This window comes from Ammospiza caudacuta, chromosome 8 (assembly GCF_027887145.1).
Source record: "Ammospiza caudacuta isolate bAmmCau1 chromosome 8, bAmmCau1.pri, whole genome shotgun sequence".
NCBI classification, from domain to species: domain Eukaryota; kingdom Metazoa; phylum Chordata; class Aves; order Passeriformes; family Passerellidae; genus Ammospiza; species Ammospiza caudacuta.
The window spans coordinates 10,788,481-10,807,606 of NC_080600.1; the positions used below are offsets into that span (position 1 = coordinate 10,788,481).

General features: G+C 41.4%; 1 protein-coding gene across 1 annotated transcript in view; it reads left to right on the forward strand.

Annotated features, from left to right (window-relative positions):
• Positions 1-93: 93 nt before the first annotated feature.
• Positions 94-19,126, forward strand: part of KANSL1L (KAT8 regulatory NSL complex subunit 1 like) — a 61,262-nt gene continuing 42,229 nt past the window's right edge. The window contains exons 1-2 of the mRNA XM_058809713.1: positions 94-120; positions 6,226-7,331. Of these exons, the coding sequence (XP_058665696.1) occupies positions 6,256-7,331 (1,076 nt within the window). The 5' untranslated portion in view covers positions 94-120; positions 6,226-6,255. The remainder of the gene's footprint in view (positions 121-6,225; positions 7,332-19,126) is intronic.

The window sequence follows — 19,126 nt, forward strand, 5'->3', positions numbered from 1 at the left end:
CGCTGCGGAGAACCCGCCGGACGCGGAGGCAAGCGCGGGGCGCGGCGCGGCGGGGCGCCGTGAGGCGGCGGGGGCACGGAGGGGCCGGGCGGCGGTTGGTTCCCGCGGCGGGAGTGGCGGGTGCGCATGCGCGGGGTGGGGGCGGGGCGGGGGTAACGGTCCGTGCGCGCGGCGGGGCGGGGCCGGCAGCCGTGAGGCGGGGGCGGGGCCCGTGCGAGGGCGGCGCCGCTCCGTGCCCGCCCCGCGTGTCCCAGCCGGGATTTAAACAGCGGATGGAAACTTCCCGCTGGGAATCTGTGTGTGCCCACATTGTGCTGTGCCCTGGGGGGATCCTGGACCGCAATTGAGTGTGCCCACCTAGTGCTGTGCTCCGGACTGGAATCTGTGTGTGCCCACCTAGTACTGTGCCTCAGGGGCAGCCCGCACTGCAGTCTGTGTGTGCCCACCTAGTGCTGTGCCCCGGGAGGACCCCTCACTATAATCTGTGTGTGCCCACCTAGCGCTGTGCCTCAGGGGAACCCCGGACCGGAATCTGTGTGTAATTTGTAGTTAGCTAAGCAACTCAGATCCAGGTCCTGCAGCCTGCCTTGAGAGCTCCTCTGTGCTCCTGAGTTACTCTTTCCATCCACTTTTTGCAAAATGAAGCACTTTCCCCCACACAAAAATGTAGCACTGACTGAGGTGTTCTGAACCTACCCCTCTCTAATGGGAATTTTCAATTTCCAATTTGCAATGTGAGCCAATTAAAAAAAACAATCTATTAAGTATGCCTTTTGTCAAAGGGTAAATATGTCCTTTTTGTGCTAGTTTAATAAAAAGGAAATAGTAAAAATTACACGGAAAGCAGCCTGTGTGCCTTAGGACTCTCCTGCTGTATTGGTCCATGGTTTGAAATCCTGGGAAATGTTCTGAGGAGCCTAAATTCCAGTCATGTTAATTAGTGTCTTAGGAGCTGAGTGGGTCTCATTTAAGACCAGGTTTTATAGCCCTCTCTTCAAAGGCTAAAATTCAAAAGTCTCACTGAAATGTGGATATGAAATTTACGATGAAAGGTACCAGAAGATATTGCAGATAGTTATGTTAAAGACATATGTACAACTTTATTACAGAGGCACCTGTTGTACTACAAAAAGCATTTAACATATATTAAAAATTACTTCAGATGTTGCTTTGCAAATATGGTATTGTAGACTGAGGAAGAATTAGTTGATGATGGAGTAGTAAACTTGGAAGTTATATGGATTCTCTGTTCAGAAGCAGATCTGAACAAGGAAGAAAACAAACCTCTTCAGATATTTTAATGAGTTGTGGATTTTACCATAAGTTAGTATTGATGAGTTCCACTTGAAGTGCCTCCTTTTGAATCTTTTTATGATTGAAACTTTGGGTGGTCTGCCTTAAATGGAGATCTCTTAGTGTTGAAAGACAGATCCTTTTGGGGGGGGAGTGGTGTGCTGTATTTGGGGGGGTGGGGGGGGGTTGTTTGTTTTTCCAAGTAGGAGGAATTTGTGCTTATGTCTTCTGGGGTGTACAAATCTCTAGAGTGTTTTGTCTGGATAGTTGTGCCTGCACAGTGAGCACTGCTGAACGTGGAGACTCCCCACTGATCCTGTTTGGCTTTATGGGTTTTTTTTCCCAATCTATTAATAGAACAAGATACTAAAATACTTAAATACACATAATGAGTAACTGGTCTGCTGTTGAAGTGAAAACAAAAGCTGCCTACGGAAATGGTTGTTTTTTTTTACACTCTTAAAAGCTGATCCCAGGTGTGTTATTAAATATGGGCTTCTTTCCTTTTCCTTTCATACTCTTAACCAGGACATGCCCAGTGGGACCAATATCTTTTATAGGGTCGTTGCTGCAGACTATTCCATGAGAAAATGCGCACTGTGCTATCGAGCTGCTCTTGCTGTTCTTAGAAATCACTACCATCCTGTAGGTTTTCCAAAATTTGGGAGGGGTAGTTGGAGGCTGAGGGATGCCTGCCACCAGGCAGGGCTTGCAGAGGCTGGCCAGGCTCAGGTCTGGGTGCTGCACTCTGCTGAGGCAGTGCTGCAGCAGTGCCTGCCTGCCAGAGCACTTTATTTTTGGCCAGTGATTATCAGGAAGGCTGCCCAGGAGGAGCTGGCTGGGGATTACAGGACAAACAGCACAAAGCTGTAGGAAACCAGGTTTTGGCAGTTGTGTTGCAGTTTGCTTTTGGAGCTGCCCTCTCTTCTGCAGGTTGTCTCTAAGAGGCCTTAAAACAGGTTGAAATACAGTATTTTTGAGTGTTTTTTACTGAGATTGATTTTGGGTGTTTCACCAGAGGCTGGCTGCTGTCAGGGACTTTGCTTTGCTTTTGAAATGCCATCTATGCAAGGAATAAACAGTGGAAGTTGCCTTATCTGAAACACTGTTTATCTGTGAATAAGCTGGAAACAGTCATATTCATTTGAGATGTTGTTTGTAGGCTTCTGAGCTTCAAAACAAAAAGAAATAATGGTAAAAATCTCCTCCTGGTCTCGAGGAATTTCATTATTAAGAGGAAAATTTAAGGTGTTTATGATGAGGAAAAAGGACTCAATTTACAAGGAGAGAAGGCTGCTACAGAGAAGCTTTAAAAAGCCTCCTGTGAGTGGAATTTTATTGTCATTGGAAACGAAAAGCTCACAAACAGAAAAATCCACTAGAAGACCAAGCAATCCTCCCCCCAAGCAAAAATCCCCCAGAGCAGTGTCTGCAGCGTTGTGTAACCAAAGTGATAGTGTTATGCAAGGGGGAGAGGAGTCAAAAAGTGAAAGGACTGTAAACAAAAGCTGGGAAGGGAGGGAGTGCCACCCTGTGTGCTGAGTTGTGGCTGGGTTTTGTTGTGTTTCTTTTAATAGGGTGCTGCTAATCACCAACATGAAGACACTCGTTTCAGGATTTAGGCAGATTCTGTTGAGGTAAGCCTGGTAGGGAAAGGGCATAAGGGAGAAGTGTCAAGGGAGGACAAAGAAATCAGCAGAGGGAGAGGAAGAGGAGCAGGAGCCACTGGGGGTTAGGAACCTGTGGTGGAGGGGAGCAGGGTGCAGGTCCTGCTGTGGTAAACTGCAATTCCCAGCTAGATCCTCCTGGGTAATTAAAACATTAGGGGAGGATAAGCACAAAGTCACTTTAAACATCAGTTGCTTTATTGTGTTTGTCTGGTACTTGTTTCTTCCCTCCCCCAGTACTTATTTAATGCCAGTTTTTCTTTTTACACTACTCTTTAGTCTTTCAAGTGGAGTGTTTATTTAGTAGATGAAAAGCTGTTTGCCAGTTTAGCAGAATTTTAGCTGTTCTGGTTTTGAGACCTCAAGTAATACACAATGCAAAACAAATCTGTGAAATTTTTTACTTATGACAGAAAAGCTCTTTCCAGAATGAAAATACTTTTCTGGTATACCATTTTGCAGTACTTGTCTTCCCTCCCTCTTTGCCTTTATTTTTTCCCCCCTCCAAGATAGTAGGTTTTGCTCTGGAAACTCACTTCCAATATGAGTGGAATGAAATAATTTTTGCAGCTTTCTGCCAAAATTAAATAAAATGTGTGAAAAATGTAAATTGTATAACTTTTGTCAAGTCAAGTACTTGTCCTAAAATTCATTTATAGTTTTTTTGCAGCAGATACTTTGTTTTGCTCCTGTACCTATGAAAATTTTTTTGTGTGTTTGTGTGTACCTGAACTTCTTGGAGAATTGCCAAGGGCTGGACACTGTGGCAGTACCAGCTTTTATAAGTTCTTTTTGATGTCACTGTAGTGAGATGAGCACACCTGAGTGTCTCACACTGTCTTCAGGGCAGAAGCGTTGTATGAAATTGCCAAGTTGCTGGGTAAGGGGTTGAGTCATTTCTGTCTTAAAAAACATTTTATTTATTTTTTAGCCGCTTTGTAGTTTAAGCATATTTGGTCAGGCACTCCAGATGAGTGATTTGTCAGGGCTCTTTAGTTCAATGTTTGTGTTCCAGATGAGGGCGTTTTGATTCTTCCCCCCTTTCCCCTAGAAGAGTTAGGAAGAAGTCCCCCAGATGAAAAAACCAAAAATTTGGTAATGGTATTCATTGCAGTTTTGGAAATTTGAAACTGTACCAAAAGGGTACAGTGAAAGTGATTGTGTTTGAGGGGATGTGATGGAGTTAAAACCCAGCACTATAAAGTTTTGTGCTGCCAGTTCTTTGAATAACCTCCATCTTCACACAGGTATGTGATCCACATCTCCAAAGTACTTTTTGCCTGAAAAACTGCACACTGTGTTTCAGGAGTAGCAACCTGTGGCTGCTAAACCAAACCACTCAGACTAAGGGAGGTGGATGGTAAAGTTGGAACAGTTACAAACACATTGCTAGGTGCATGTGGATCCCAGGCTGATGGTGCTCTTCTTGGAGAGCTTCTTGGAATTCTCAGGGGGAGTCAAACACTGGGACTCCTGAGCTCACATTGACCCACAGAGGAACTGTTCAGTTCTCTCCCCTGATGTTTTGGCCATGCACAGTTGCTCTGACTTGCTGTAGTTATCTGCCATTATGTTAGGGCCAGGGAGGCATTGGTGTCTGAATTCACACTCCTTTGGATTTTCAGATTTGCAGGCCTGCTGGCTTTTACAAGAGGAAAGACACAAGTCAGCCAGGTGCTGAGAGCATTACTGAGTCACCAGAGCTTTAGGACTTGGGGCTCCAGCTCTCAACAGTGCATTTCCCTGTCTGATCCTAGAATGGGGTTCTTCCTGAACAGCTGTCCACTGGGAGGACTTTGTGCTGAGCTCCTCTCTAGGCTGAAGTTATTGGCTTGTTTATAAAGGTTAAAATCCTGGGGGTTTTAATGGTATCATTTATGATTAGCAGTAAGACCACCAAACCTGGTGCCAGTGATGCTGGGAGGGTGATGTGCAGAGATGAAAACCTTGTGGATGAGGTACACATGGAGCAATGAAAGGTGAATAAAGCATACAGAGAGTGGTAAGGCAGTACTGGAGCATGTGGCTCTCTGTGTTCTGCTTCATGTTTTGAGGGTCAAGGAGCAAATATCCAAACTGGTATTTCTCAGCTCCCTAGGTTTCCACATCTCACTTTAATGTTTGCACCTTCAGTGTAAAAAAACCTGTGGTTCTAAACAACCAAGGCTTCAGACAGATCTTTTCTTAAGATCCATATGTGGTAGTCTCAGAATCACTGACCCCTTATGGGATCTGTGCATTGCAAGTTGCTGAGCTAGGCAGTTGCTGGGGAGATCAGGGGAACTGGAGACATGAAAAGGAGGGCACTGGAAGTACTGCTCAACTAGTGCACAGTTCAACAGAATTTACTGGGGCATTGCTGTGCTGCACCCACTTTTGCTACTGCTCTCATATGGTTTCTGGTTTTGTCTCTAGCTTCTTATTCAGGAGCTTCTGCAGGCCATATTCAATTAAATCATTCATTGGGTTTATTTAACCATATCCTTAACAAAGCTGCAAGTACTGTGCAAGTGATTCCTGCGTGGAATAGGTACAGTATGACTTGGCAGCTGCTGACAAAAAGGGGTGAAGGTTGACATTGGTCTTTTGATCCCAAAGTCTGGGAGCCCTTTGTTAATTGGCAAGCCACAAGCAAAAGGATTTGTCAAGGAGAACTGTCGTTTCTCGATTTGCTATGAAAAATAATCTGTATGTATTACACAGACAGTGCCTGATGAATAAACAGTGGTACCAAAGGCACAGAAAAGAATTCTTTTTTAGTAGGAAACTTCAGAACTTAGAGTTTTCTATTTTGAAAGCATTAGCCTTGTTGATTGATTTCTAATGTGTATTTATAAGAATATATAACAGTTCATCAAATGCTTTCTTTATACAGATTTACAGTAAATACATTTCTCACAATAGTGCCAGTCACATTGCTCAAGGTCATGTTTTTCAGTTTGGGCAAGGTTAGATGACAGACCTGAACTTTTTGAGTCTTATTTCTCAGACTGGTAGAATCAAAACTGAAATGAGTTATGAACAATTATTCCCCTGAGATGTAAAGGCTTTCATTGCACACAGAACAGCCTCTGAATGAATAAAGAAAAAACAGAAAGGGTGTTCTTGTTTGACTTGGGAGGCAACATAGTCTGTGTTCTTTAGATAAAGTCCCTTTTTATGGAATTTTTGAATGACGTTGGGAGAATGAAATGTCTGTCAGAGTTGTTGTATTTGTACTGTGTCATGAAAATGAGAAAATTTACATGGCCCATGTTATTTTCAGGTTTGCTGTAAACTACCTACCGTAGCTATAATGACACCAGCTCTCAGAGAGGCAACAACAAAAGGTCATGGTATCCACTTGTCACCTTCTTTGTCCTCTAGAGCTATGGAGTCTGATACAGCTTTGTGCATGGAAAATTCCAGAGCAGTGGAAGAGAAGATAAAAGAGGACTCCATCGCACGGATTACTTGCTCAGTCCTGGGGTTCCCCACTGCTGAGCCCAACCTCAGGAATGATATCTTCAGTGTGCAGCATTTTGGTTCCCCACCATCCTCCAAGTGCTATCAGTCTGTCTTGTTAATGAGTACAAATTCTGCGTTTAACAACAAAACTGGTAAGCAGACAAAAGCAGGAGAGCCTGGCTGCTCCAAGATGAGAAAGTCATTACCTAATGGGGCTGACGCATCATTTGGTCATATTAGTCACTCAGAACCTGAGCAACAGGTCAAAGGGGCAGCGTTTTCAGAGACCACATCTCCAAACTTGGCAGGAATGCAGAGACTTTCAGGTTCGAGTGTAACTGAATCCAGTAACGCAGAAGAAATACAACTTTTAAATGGTAAATGGTACAAGAAGAATGGGGTTTTGGGGAGGGCTTTGGAAGTCTGCACTGAAACAATAAAAGGGGATTTATTACACCAAATTCTTCACGGGCCTGCAGAAGGGATTTTGAGCTGCACCCAGGAGGAGGTGTACGCTCGCTTACTCCAGTGTGTCACTAAGCAACAAATGGAAATCAGTCGCGCCAAAAGAACTCAGAAGCGTTTACAAATGCTCCTGGCAAAGCACGTTATCAAACACTGTGATCAGCAGCTGAAATGCTTTGTGAAACATCAGCTTCAGAGAATGAAGGTTTTCCATGAGCCAGCTAGATTTTTGAGCAATAGCTCCCTCAGATGCACTGGAGGTTGGCTGGAAAACAACACAATTGCTCCGGAGAGTAGTTTGGGTGTGGATGTACAGAACGGAGTCAGCGTCGCACCAGGTGAAATCCGTGGCTTTGCACTTTCTACTGGAGGGCTGCTGTCCCGTGTGGAGAAGGACCTGGACTCTGATGCAACCTGCAGCAGCTCAGATGAAGATGGTGAGGAACAGACTGTGGAAGCGTAAGTGTTAAATTCCTGCTTAGACTCATGTGCTTCTTACTTATCAATCAGGGTGGAAGGGTCTAGATCTACAGATCTTGTGTGAGTAACCTCACTCAGTAGATAGTCTTACTGAAATCAGCAAGACTGACAGTGTGAGCTGGGTTTGGCAGAAAGTAACAACTTCTAATTAATGCATTTAAGGAGCAGTCGCTTTAGTGGATTGCAGAGAACTGGAGTTTGTACTGCACTCTCTCAGTTTGCATTACATCAATACTGCTAATACTTGAATGGTGCTGTAAATCAGATAGTGATTGCTGTAAATACTTGGGGCCAGAATGAAAATAATTTTCATTTTACTCTGGAGTTATTTATTAGTCAATATTAGGATCTCAAAATCCACTATATTGTGATAAAGAGTAAAAATTAAAAATTATCATCTGATGTAGGTATCAAGCCATCCAGTATTTGGTCACTGGTATGTTGAAAAAGTTTGGTTCTTTAACTTTTAATTTTAAAAATATTAATTTACTTCCTGAAGTCACTCTGCAACTATGAATGTAGCTAGCAATTGAGTGTTTATTATTGCTGGTATCTTTTTCAGGATGAACCAGAGGGAAATTCATATCATTAACTAGTAGTGTTTTAAGTTGGCAGGAATCCTGTCAATACAAATTACAAATCAGTGGTGGGTAAGAGGAGATAGTAAAATTGCTCTCTGATGATGGTACCACCTTATTTCTTTTTTTTTTTTACCTCTACCTTGCTACACTGCTAACACAATCTCTTCAGTCAAGAAATTTTAGAAAACAGTGAAAGACAGCTGCTTTCCTCTTCCCAAAGCTGGAGAGATGAGCATGCCTTAAGGTTTGTTGGGATGTAATAGTCAGGACTGTGGTACACAGAAGAGAGCTGTACACAAATGCAGCAGCTTGGTGGGAACTCCAGGATACCCACGTTTCTCGTGGGCTCTTGTAGATTGTCAGGACAGGGTTTGTGTTTACTGGTCTTTCCTTATACCCTCTGCTGTCAGAGAATGTCTAGAAAAAATAAATTAAAAAATATTTTAAAACTCTTACTTCCCATTCTGCTTCCTGAATAGCATAATGCTCAGAAAAAAATCAAGTAAGCTTCTGTAACTGGAAGAGCTTTGCCCTGTAACATATTTATAGTTTCAGTCCAGCAAGGCTGTTATCAAATCTCTGCTGTGTTCTGCTAAGCTCTGTAGGGCTGAAAAACAGAGGAGAAAATGTTTTCATTTTCTTTTACATGTTGTCAGAATGGTAAATACTGTGCTGAAGTCCAGCCAAAGCATAATGACTTGTCAACTAAGTTAGGAGCGCCTTAAATATTTGAGTTTGCAAAATAATTATTCTTTTGAAATATTTTAATAAAAAACATCATTTGGGCTCTCCCCAGCATAGGAGAATCCAGATTCTCCTAACTGATACACTTGAACTTCTAAGTAATAGCTCTGCCTCTAGGATTCTTATCTTGTGATTACATGAGCTGAAAAAGAAAGCTCTTGAGAAGCTCTTGATTCCTGAACAGTAGTGGATAATGTAAAACTTGGACCAAAGTTTTGTGTGATGGTTTCCTTTTTTCTTCCTGCCCTCAACACTTGAGTTTCTAACTCCCTCTGCCAGTCCTTTACTTTTATTCCTTCTTGTGGCTTTTGGCAGTTATCTTTCCACTTAAGGCTTACTCAGTTTACTTTGTTGCACTGATGAAAAAATCCACAGAGGGTTATTAAAACCTCATCAAACCCATCACCTTTGGCTCAGGAAATCCCCAGGCTGCTCTTGCTGGGAGCTGAGGGAATGTTCAGGAGCTGCCCTGCTCCCTCCATGCCTGCTCTGGTGTAACATTGTTATCTCAGCTATTGCTGCGAGGCAGGAGGAGTGGGTAAGACGATCTCTAGTCTGACTCAGTGTGGCCCTTTATTTTGGGTTGTTTATTGCTCTGCCTTTCTTTGTGTTCCTGCTGCTGAGCAGTTGTTCAGCACAGCAGCCTTGCTACACTGGCAGGGAAGGATTCGCTGCTGTTTGAGGTGAGGTGCTGGGCCAGCAAGCTCAGAGTTAAAGGTACTGCTTGATTTAAGCAAAGTCTTGTCTGTGTGCCTAGGCTGAGGAAATGCTTGAGTTAACATGCAGTGAGGACAGGCTGTCTCTTATTTGAAATTATCATTATCTTCAGCTCACAATGTTTTTCTTCTTTGCTCCAACTTTAAGATTTGCCTTTGTGGCTAAAATGCTGCCCTTGGAGGTAACTAAATCAGTTACTCACCAGTTCAGCTTGTCAGAGTTGCTGTTTCCTTGCCACTTTAAGGCCTTCTGGATTGCCTTTCATCTGGACAAAAGAAACAAAGTTAATATCCATTTTTATTTCTGCTGAGTGGATTTACATGCTTTGAATTGCCTTTCTGTCCTTGGGAATTGGCTCTAAGTGCTTTCCAGAAGCAATGGGATCATGTAGGTGAGACAATACTCATTTCCTCACCTGTATGGAAATGTTTACTCTGAATTCCTCTGTGATAATCTTCATAATATTTAACTGTAATTACTATAAGGTTCAAACAATGTAGTGATGAATGGAAAGAATGTTTTGGTTCTACCCATATCTCAGTGTTGTACTGATTGCATTTAACTTGAGGGTATAGTCAGGCTGGTGACTGCTCATTGTTGTGACTGTGGTGTTTCTCATTCTTTTTGCGAGGGGAGGAGGTATCAGTCCAGTGTGCAAGGCAGGGAGAACCTGCAGTTACCATGTCTACCTGAGAACAGTCTGTTTCCCACCAGGAGGGAGAAGTTGATTCCAGCTCCAACTCCTCATGCTGCATAACAAACCTGGAGTTATTTTTAGCCTTTTGAACCTGTTCATTCTCATTATCCTGAGGAGAGCTTTTCCCAATGAGTATTGACATAAGCTCTTCTGAGCTGTATCTCGGTGCTTTGTGGCTCAAGTAAGATTGTCTCTATCCATCTATTTCAATACCATTGTTGTTCACTTGCAAATAGCTGCAGTGAGATATTTAAACCATTGTTCCTGCATTACATAGATTCTGTCCTCAAGGCAAGAGAGATCCTTGGTCTGCTGGTGAAGGCAATTCATAGTGCTTAACAAACTTCTCTAGTTCCTAGAATAATTGGAAAGGCTCATCTCATTTCAAGAGTTTAATCAAAACATATTTTATTCTTTTGAGAGTCTACTAAAAAGAAATACAAAAAAACAATTGGCTGTCTTCAGGACCTTTGTCATTTTGCTGCTACTGTCAGCTCATGAATGTCTTTAACCTGTCAGTTTTCATAGCACCACATTGCCAGCAGTAAATTTTGGTGTATTTTAGGACACTCCATCCTTTGGGCATAGGAGAGTCTCACTACTCAGAGGATGTAGTAGTTCTTCTCTGTAGTTTCTCAAAGGCAGCTTTTAGGTGCTGCTCTCTGGCTCACTGTTGGGTGTTAGAAACCAGAGCAGAGTGCCCAAGGAAGGCAACACAAAGCTGACCATGAGTAATTCTTTTAAGGATTCATAACTAACACTTGATTTGCCACACAGACAACATTTCACCAGCTGGATTTACTTGAAACTTGTTGATCTTTGTGGTTCATGAAGATGAAAGATGATGCATAGAAGTAGTCATAGATTCCAAACAAGGTGAATTGGATGATGATGTGAGCTCAAAGGTTTTTCAACAGCACAGCTCCACTCTGGCAGCAGTGTGTATCCTGCTAGGCCAACTCCTCATTCTTACTGATGTATTTTGTGTCTATTCCTGTGTAGTAGGGAATACAATGTACCACAAAGAACTCTGATGCTCAGGGAGTCATTTGGGAAACCTGTAAAGTTGCAGAATGCAGAGGTTTTCTGCTATGTGCACTACATGTGTGATCTTCCAGAATCAAAAGCTACTCACTGTGGTTCTTTGAACAAACAGCTGCCCACTCCATCCAACAGTAGCACATGCATCTAATCAATTAGAAAACCTGCTTGCAGTAGATTTTCCTGCAAAATAAGTAGCTCTTTGTACTCATGACAAATGCTGTGCCTTGTTTTCCCAGTTCTCCTTTCCCTATCCAAATACAATCCTTTAGCATCGTTTGGTGGGATTTTCCCTCTGAAATGTTTTCATGCCTTTCCCTCTGATTTTGAAAGACATGTTTTACTGATTATCCTCCAGCAACCTCAAGCCTGACGAAGAGGCACTGCTACATTTTTCCATGCCCACAGGGTTTGTTGTGCCTGGAAACTTTTATAATGAATGTGAATAGATAGTAAATCTTTCTCTTTTTTTTTCTCCTTTTTTTTTTTCCCCTTAGATTGCTAGTTGGAAAGAGAAGATGGGAAATCTGCTTTTAGCACAAACATGTGATGGGGAGGGGAGCATTAAGCAGAGAAAATACAGGAAGGAAGAAAACATTATGACTGGTTTCTCCAGATCTAATCTGTTTGTTCTAGATGATTTTCCATTTTTCCTAGCATTTTTTCTTGTGGCTAACTGAGCAGCATCAGTGCAGTTCTGCAGGCCTGGCTATACATGGCACTGCTAAAGGGACAGGGTTTATTGCAAGTCTTGGAGCCACTTTATAAAGGGAGACTGTTTGTTTTTGCAAGGTCAGGTCCTAATTTTCCACACTGAGCTGGAATTGCACTTCATGCCTGATATGAGAACTGAATTATGAGTTTGGGAAGGGGAGGAAGAGAGTCTGCCAGGGCAAAATGCTGCTCTTAAGCACAAACCCCACTTGTTTCCTGTTTTAACACCTTTTTAGTTTATAAGTCCAGGAAGTGTCTTATTTGCATACAAGATTAATATGAGGGCTTTTGAATAAGTATAGATTCACTGGTGTAAATAATATGCTGATTTAAGAATGTTTTATATGTTGCTTTTTCAAGAATTCCATTTTCTCAATTCTTGTCTCCTATCTCTAGGATGTGGGAGGAGAATGAAAGAAAATATAAGCAGAAGGTTTGACAGGTTTTAACCTGCAAGGAAAACTTGGAGCTGGGAATCTCAAATCTTTTAAGTTAGATGGGTGTTGAATTCATATTAAATAAAAACTTGGCATTACTTAATAACTTTTTAATACACAGTCAAGATAGTGTAGTAGAATAGCAAATCTAATGAGCAGGCACATGTGTGTGCATATATAACCTTGTATGCTTAATTAAATTGGAGACAAGAAGAATTTGATGCTTGATGTCAAGTGCTGATTAATCAGTGTTTTATGGCTGGCTTTTTTCTTTCACTAAGCTGAGCAGTGTGTTTGCTTTAATTAAAATACTTGCTTATAAACAACAATGAACTGTCTTTCTAACTTCTTGTAAAGCAAGGGCAATGTTATTTTGGTTTATAGCTAGCACTGATTTAGTGAGAATCTACTTCAAAGGGATACACCCAGTGCCTTTGAAAATCAGCATACATGGGCCCCTGATACAGGAAACAATTTAAGTGCTTTCCTTTTCACATGAAGTAAAAAGTGTGCATAAAGACTTCCCAAAATAGGAATGCTCTCCTGTAACAGGGTTTCATTCATACTGCTAAATATGGGTTAGGAATGTGATGTTAGATGTTGGATTTAAATATATTGACCTGTGCTCTTTTTTTACTGAAACAGCTGTAAATTGTTTTATTTTCATCCACACACTTTGCCTAGCTCTTGTGAGTTAAATGAAGTTTTCTGTTGGGGAATTTAAATAAATTCAGTTTTCAGTTAGCAAACTTCTAGTTACTGATTCTGCTGTTGGAAAAACAAATAAACCTGAAGGTCTGTGTTTGAATATATGTAATATAAACTCCCTTTCCTCCCAGCCCATGGGGTAGACTGAGCAGCAGAAAAACTCAGTGAAAATCAATCCCAGGCTCCTGCAAAACACCCAAATTGCAAACTGTTCAAACATACATTCATATATATATATATGTATATACACTGATTTATAAGATGGAATTGGAGCTTACCAATACCATACCCATCTTTTCCCTGTAAGAATATACATACAAATTTTGGAGTAAACTTCAGTGGCTGGACAGCATTGATATGCTGCTTATGTGCTGTCATAATGTTCCATTTGCACAGATCTTGGAAGGAGTGAATTTGGTAAGTTCTGCCTTATTTTATGTTGAGCATGGGCTACAGATGTAGCATTACTTGGTTTCTTTTTGAAGGGCAGTTGTGTAATACTTAAAGAGAATTTCTAGGCCTGTGTTCCTGGTGTTTTGTTGTTAATCTGTTGATGTTGTGCCATTTCAAAGGCAAGAAAAGAAGCTCGTTTCTAGGCAGCCCTGCTGTTCTTGAAGTTTCTTTCTCTGCATTTTAGCACTACCTGCTTCTCTGCTTCACTTTGAACTGATGTACAGCATGTTGGTGTGCTGGAGCAGACAGCAGAACCTTAAAAATGAATATTAAAATATTTTTAACAAAAGCCATTGGCAGATACTCAAATTACAGCATGTTGGGGTTTTTATTATTTTATTAAGAGGAAGTGCTGCTGGTTGTTTACCTTTTGCAGGTTTTTCTTTCTGGCCAGTTAATATTCTGGCTGACTCCACCTTCACTAACCCACTTGGCCTTTTATAATTAACTCAGCTCTCAAGAATTACGTAAACAGAGCTGGAGGTGAAGAGCATCTACCAGCCATTGGAAAGATTCAGCACTCTAAGAGATCCCTTAAGAAGCTGAATTTTTAATTTATTCTGTGCCCAAATTGAGTTAACATTTCAGTGCAAGTATAACAGTTCAGTCTTTAATATAAAACAACAGCAGTGTGTGATCCTTTGCAGGAACCCTGTAGCAGCAAATACTATCTGTGGCACCTCATCAGTTTGGAAGATGTGATTTCTCTATCACATAGGGAGCATTTATAGTGCACCAGTGAAATTCTTCTGAAATCTCTCCCTTTCTAGGGTATCTAAGCACAGAGACTTTCTCTTTTCATATTTTCAGTTTTCTCCTACAGCCTTTTTGCTCTGAATATTGATTTTCCTCTTTTATCCTCCCCACTGTCCCTTCTCATTTTGTGGGAGATGTAAAATTTTGATTCCATTGCTACTTAATTTCATACTACCTAATTTTTTCCCCCATAAATTTTCTCTCCAAGAGAAAAATCAGACCTGGTTGATAATTTATTGAAAAATCACAGCTATGGTTGATAATTTCAGGTGTTACTGCATGAGTTCCTCAGGTCTGATGGCATAGCATAAGTTTTCAGCTGGGTACCAGATTTTTCTTTGGGAAGATAAGATGTGTGTTATGTGTTGGTATGAACATGCATTATTGGAAATATTGAAGGGCCTCAGTGTGTCAGAGGTGGTGGAACCAGGCATGCATGCCAGAAATTGTAATTGTAATAAGAAGTTGCTGATGTCTGTAGATGATAGGGAGAACTATAACCCATGTTTTGGGAAGCTTCACAGGAAAATGTGTGCCAGGTAAAAATTCCTGTTAAACACCAAGGGAAGTAGCAACCTAGTAGGATCCAGAAGAATGACCTACTGCAGATCTTCACAGAGATTGCCAGCTAATTTTGAGCACTGAGAAATTCCCTTGATTGATTTTTTTGGAGTGGGAGTGAGGAGCAGGGAGTGCATAGCTTGGTTTGGTGTTGGTTATTCCAGAACAGCAGCACACTGCTCCTGGAAGGTCTGAGCAAAGGCTGGGAGTGAACTGCCACAGTAAATAGTGGTTTTTTGTGTAATTTTGATCAGCCAAAATTGTTACAGTTTGGTTTTAATCCTTTTTGTACTCAGGAATGCATAGAAGAGATTGCATTCATAAAACAGCACCCACTGTTTTTTTTAGTTATGTGGTTCTGAGGGGTTTAACAGTTAACTGATCCAGGGGAATTAATGCTTCAACAGCAACTGAAGTTAGTTCATTCTGAAAACAAACATTATGTAGGTGTTCTGGAAGAATTAGTCCTTGAGAAAGCATTTACGGGTCATTTAATAGTTGAACATATTTATTCAGCTATTACAAGTGTTGGAGTCTTGGTTGGGAGTGGGCACACACTTTTATCTCATGACTGAAATCTAGATAAGCTTATCTAAAATACAAGCATATCTGAGTTCACCTAATTTGAATATTTTGTATAATCTAGTCTATATAGGTAATGTCTTATTTTCTGTCAGTGTCTGCAGAGAGAAGAAAATTGGATGTGTTGAATTTCTCCACCATGTTGACCAAAGGGATCAGAAGCCCTGGGCCCACATTAGTGGCTTGCAAGAAAATCCTTGTATTGAGGACAGTTGCTTTTTGGGATTTACCATGTGTAGTCAGAGAATTGAGTGTAATGGTGGTGAAAAATTTGAGACAGCTGAGGAAGTTCACAACTTACCAGCTCCAGTCGTGGAGGGACTCCCACCACACTAGTATGCTGTGGGGCATTTGTGAGAGTGCTGTGTGGAGAATATTTTGTATTTTTGTACAACTGGGTGAGCTTCCCAAGAGAATTGGGGGGTGAGTGATTTTTTTCCCAATGTTTCATGAAGTTTATGGTGAGTCACATGATGTCTGGATGGAACTTAAGACTGGAGAACCTTCTGATTTCATCTTTTCTGAAGATCAGTCCTTCATAAAACCAATAAACTTTTGCCATTGTTTTCAGTGACTCCCACTAAGGAGGGTGATCAGCTCTTTATCCTGAGGGTAAAGTCATTCTGATTTATGAGCTGCTTCTTGCTCCCAAATACTTCCCTGCTATGTGGGCAATAGGTTTCTGTTAGCCCAGGAATGAGAGGAGATGAACCAGCAGGGGTGGTGGAGATCACTCTAGAGATATCTGAAAACTGGGTGCAGAACAATGTGGATTAAACCAAAGAGAACATGACCTAGCAGAAAGAGCAAAACACCCCACGTTGAGAGACTGAGCAGAAATGGTGTGAGGGGATGTCAGGAACAACTGCCCTTCTTAGGATAATGAAGAATTTTGGAATTGGAGAGGTTTTTTCACCACCAACATTCTGTGAGTGCCTTGCTCTCTGGCTTGTGTGCATTTAAGAGTGTTGTTACTTGAAAGTGTTGGTGTTTTTAAAGCCTTTTGAAAGGTGACAGTGTTGTGGGTTGTGAAATGGTTTTTGAGTTTTGATGTGGGTCTGTTGCAAGCACAAGCACATTCCTTTCCTGTTTAGCAGGAAGCATCCTGTCATTGTCCCTGCAGACATGTCATGGCAGGGCATGGTGCTTCTTCTCACTGGGAGGTACAAAGGTGGAAGGCTTTAGTTTGCTTTAATTTTCAGCATATGACATGACTTGTGGAGAATCTTGCCATGGTCAGAGGGCTGCACACTCCTTCCTGTGCTTATCATACCTGCTTGAACCAACCCTCCTGGATACTTACTGTCAGTCCCAGGTTCTGTGTGTTTTGTGCATTTTAATCACCACTGTGTTTCTCCATCATTTATGAACACTTTTCAGGCTTATTGTTTTGTTTGCTCATAAAAATAAAATATGCCTCTAAGGTTGAAATTCCACCTCTTCTTGTCTCCTGTAACCAAAAAACCCCAAACCCACGCACAAACCCCAACCAGCAGTGTGTGTAGCACAGCAACTTTATCTTGGTTAGCTGCTCCTTTTTTTGCTCAGCTAGGCTGCCTGCATTTATTTTTTGGGACAAGCTGATCTTAGCTATTGGATAACATAAATCTCACCCAAAACACAATGGAAATACTTTGAGAGTCCTGTTGTGTTCTGCAGTGTTGGTTTGGTCATGTAAAACCATGGTTTGTTCTCAGTGCTTCTCTTTGAGGAAGGTGAGAGTGCTAAGAGGTTCATTTGTGCATTCTGTCCTTAGGACATGGCTGGAACTTCCTGCAGTTCCAGCAGCACTACTGACTGCCATAGCATTACTTAGTGCTCTTTACTTGCCTCTTCACTCTCAGCAGAAGCAAGGAGCATGAAATACTTACACTGCCTCTGCTGTTGCTGCTGATCCCCAGCTGAACTCTCTCCCATACTTTGGGATGCTGTACTAGGGCTCCCAGCTGTATTTATGATCATACTTAGTTTGCATTTGTGTTTGTGCTCATTGTGCCATGTTTGTTCTGCTGCATGTCTTTTCTTTCCTTCTCTTGTAAGTTGTGCAGGATTGATTTGCAGTCCAACCAAAACAGAAATGTAGGCAGGTATTTTGCATTGAAACAAGTTGCCCCTGATGCATTTCCAGCATGTTTTCTTAGGGAAATTTAAATTAGATGTTTTATTTATACAAAATCAGTATTGCTGTGTTCTCTTCCAATTCTAATAGTCCTGGATGAATGTAGGAGATCATCTGCACATTTAGAGTCATTGCAAGAGCAGTAAATCTATATGCAAATTTAATATTCCACTGTGCTACAGTACTGAACATGACAAAGTTTTCCAGTGTTACATGGTTTATACTGAGTTGCTAGCAGAACAAAGATTTTGGAATTCCTGGTAAGGATGTATGATCTTAAAGTCAAAAGCACAGAAACCAAGTAAGATATTTATAAAGGGAGCAAACAGGAAGTGGGACAGACAGAAACATCTTTTTTCTTGTCTCATTCCCAACAGAAAACAAGAGCAGGAGCTTCTACTTTAGCACCTGCTTCTGACTTCCTCCTCCATGACAGGCCTGGTTATTTTTGTAACTGTGCTTAGTTTTTTGGGTTTTTTTTGTTTTTTTTTTTCTTCTTCTCTGGGTTTGCAGAGTTAATGAATTCTCTGAAGCCACCCTGAAACAACTTCCTTTACTGAGTGAATGTTAAACTTTACTGTCCAGCAGGAGCAGATTTACCCAGGTTTGGGGTTTGTTTCAGGGTTGATTTGGATTGGTTTTGTTGCAGAAATAGGTTATCATTTGTCACTTGAGTGACTGTACTACTTTGTGTGTGAACACAAAGGAGTGTGAGGATAGCTCATAGTGATTTTATCTTCCTTAGAAGTTACAAGCTTTACTAAAAGATTTGTAGAGAAATAGGCTTAGAGGAAAAGATGGTTAAAAATAATGCAAGATCAAACAGATAGGAGTGCCAGGGATGGGAACAGAGTTCAGCAATGCTTCTGTCTCTCACCCTGTGTGCTGCACATCAAAACCGGGCAAGAGATCTAAACCTAAACTTGCTTCAGTCATGCTGCCCCTAAAATTAAAATTAACCAGGAGCAGCTCTCTAATCCATGTCAATCCATGCCCATGCCTTTGAGCAGGCTCTGGCTTGGGGCAGCCTGGAGGGACAGAGAAGCTAAAATTGCTTCCTTTGGCCTGAGCATAAAATGTTTGTGCTTGGTTTGGTGAAAACCTTTCCTTAGAGTGGGGCCTGAGGACATTATTACACAGTGTAATTAAATGCTGTTATTTAAATTATCATATAGAATTTAAAGCCTTAGGAAATACTTGCATAGTGTTTTGGAATGAAGCAAAAATGTACTTAATATGTTTACCAGTGAATGCTGTTAATTCAAGATTAAATACTGTGTCTAAGTGAAAAAAAAGTGAAAAAAAGAACTTGTGATGCAGCTTTGCAGAGGATTCTTGTTTATGTGTAAGACAGTAATACACAGAGGTTACAACATTTAACATTCCTTCTGCTGAGGTTTGATATTGCTTGTGGATTCCCTTATGCCACACTGATTTCATGCAGTGTAGGTGACATGAGGCCAGTTCTGGCCCTTCCATTCTGCTTCTTGTTCCCCAGCTGTGTACAGGACACCTTGCTTTTCTTCTCACTCACTTCCTTCCCTCTCCTCCTCAGTCTGCTTGAGAGTAGCTCACCTCCATCCCCAGGCTGTTGGATCTGGTTTGGGAGGTGAATCTGTTGCTGTGATTTATTTTCCTTTCTTTCTTTCTTTCTTTCTTTCTTT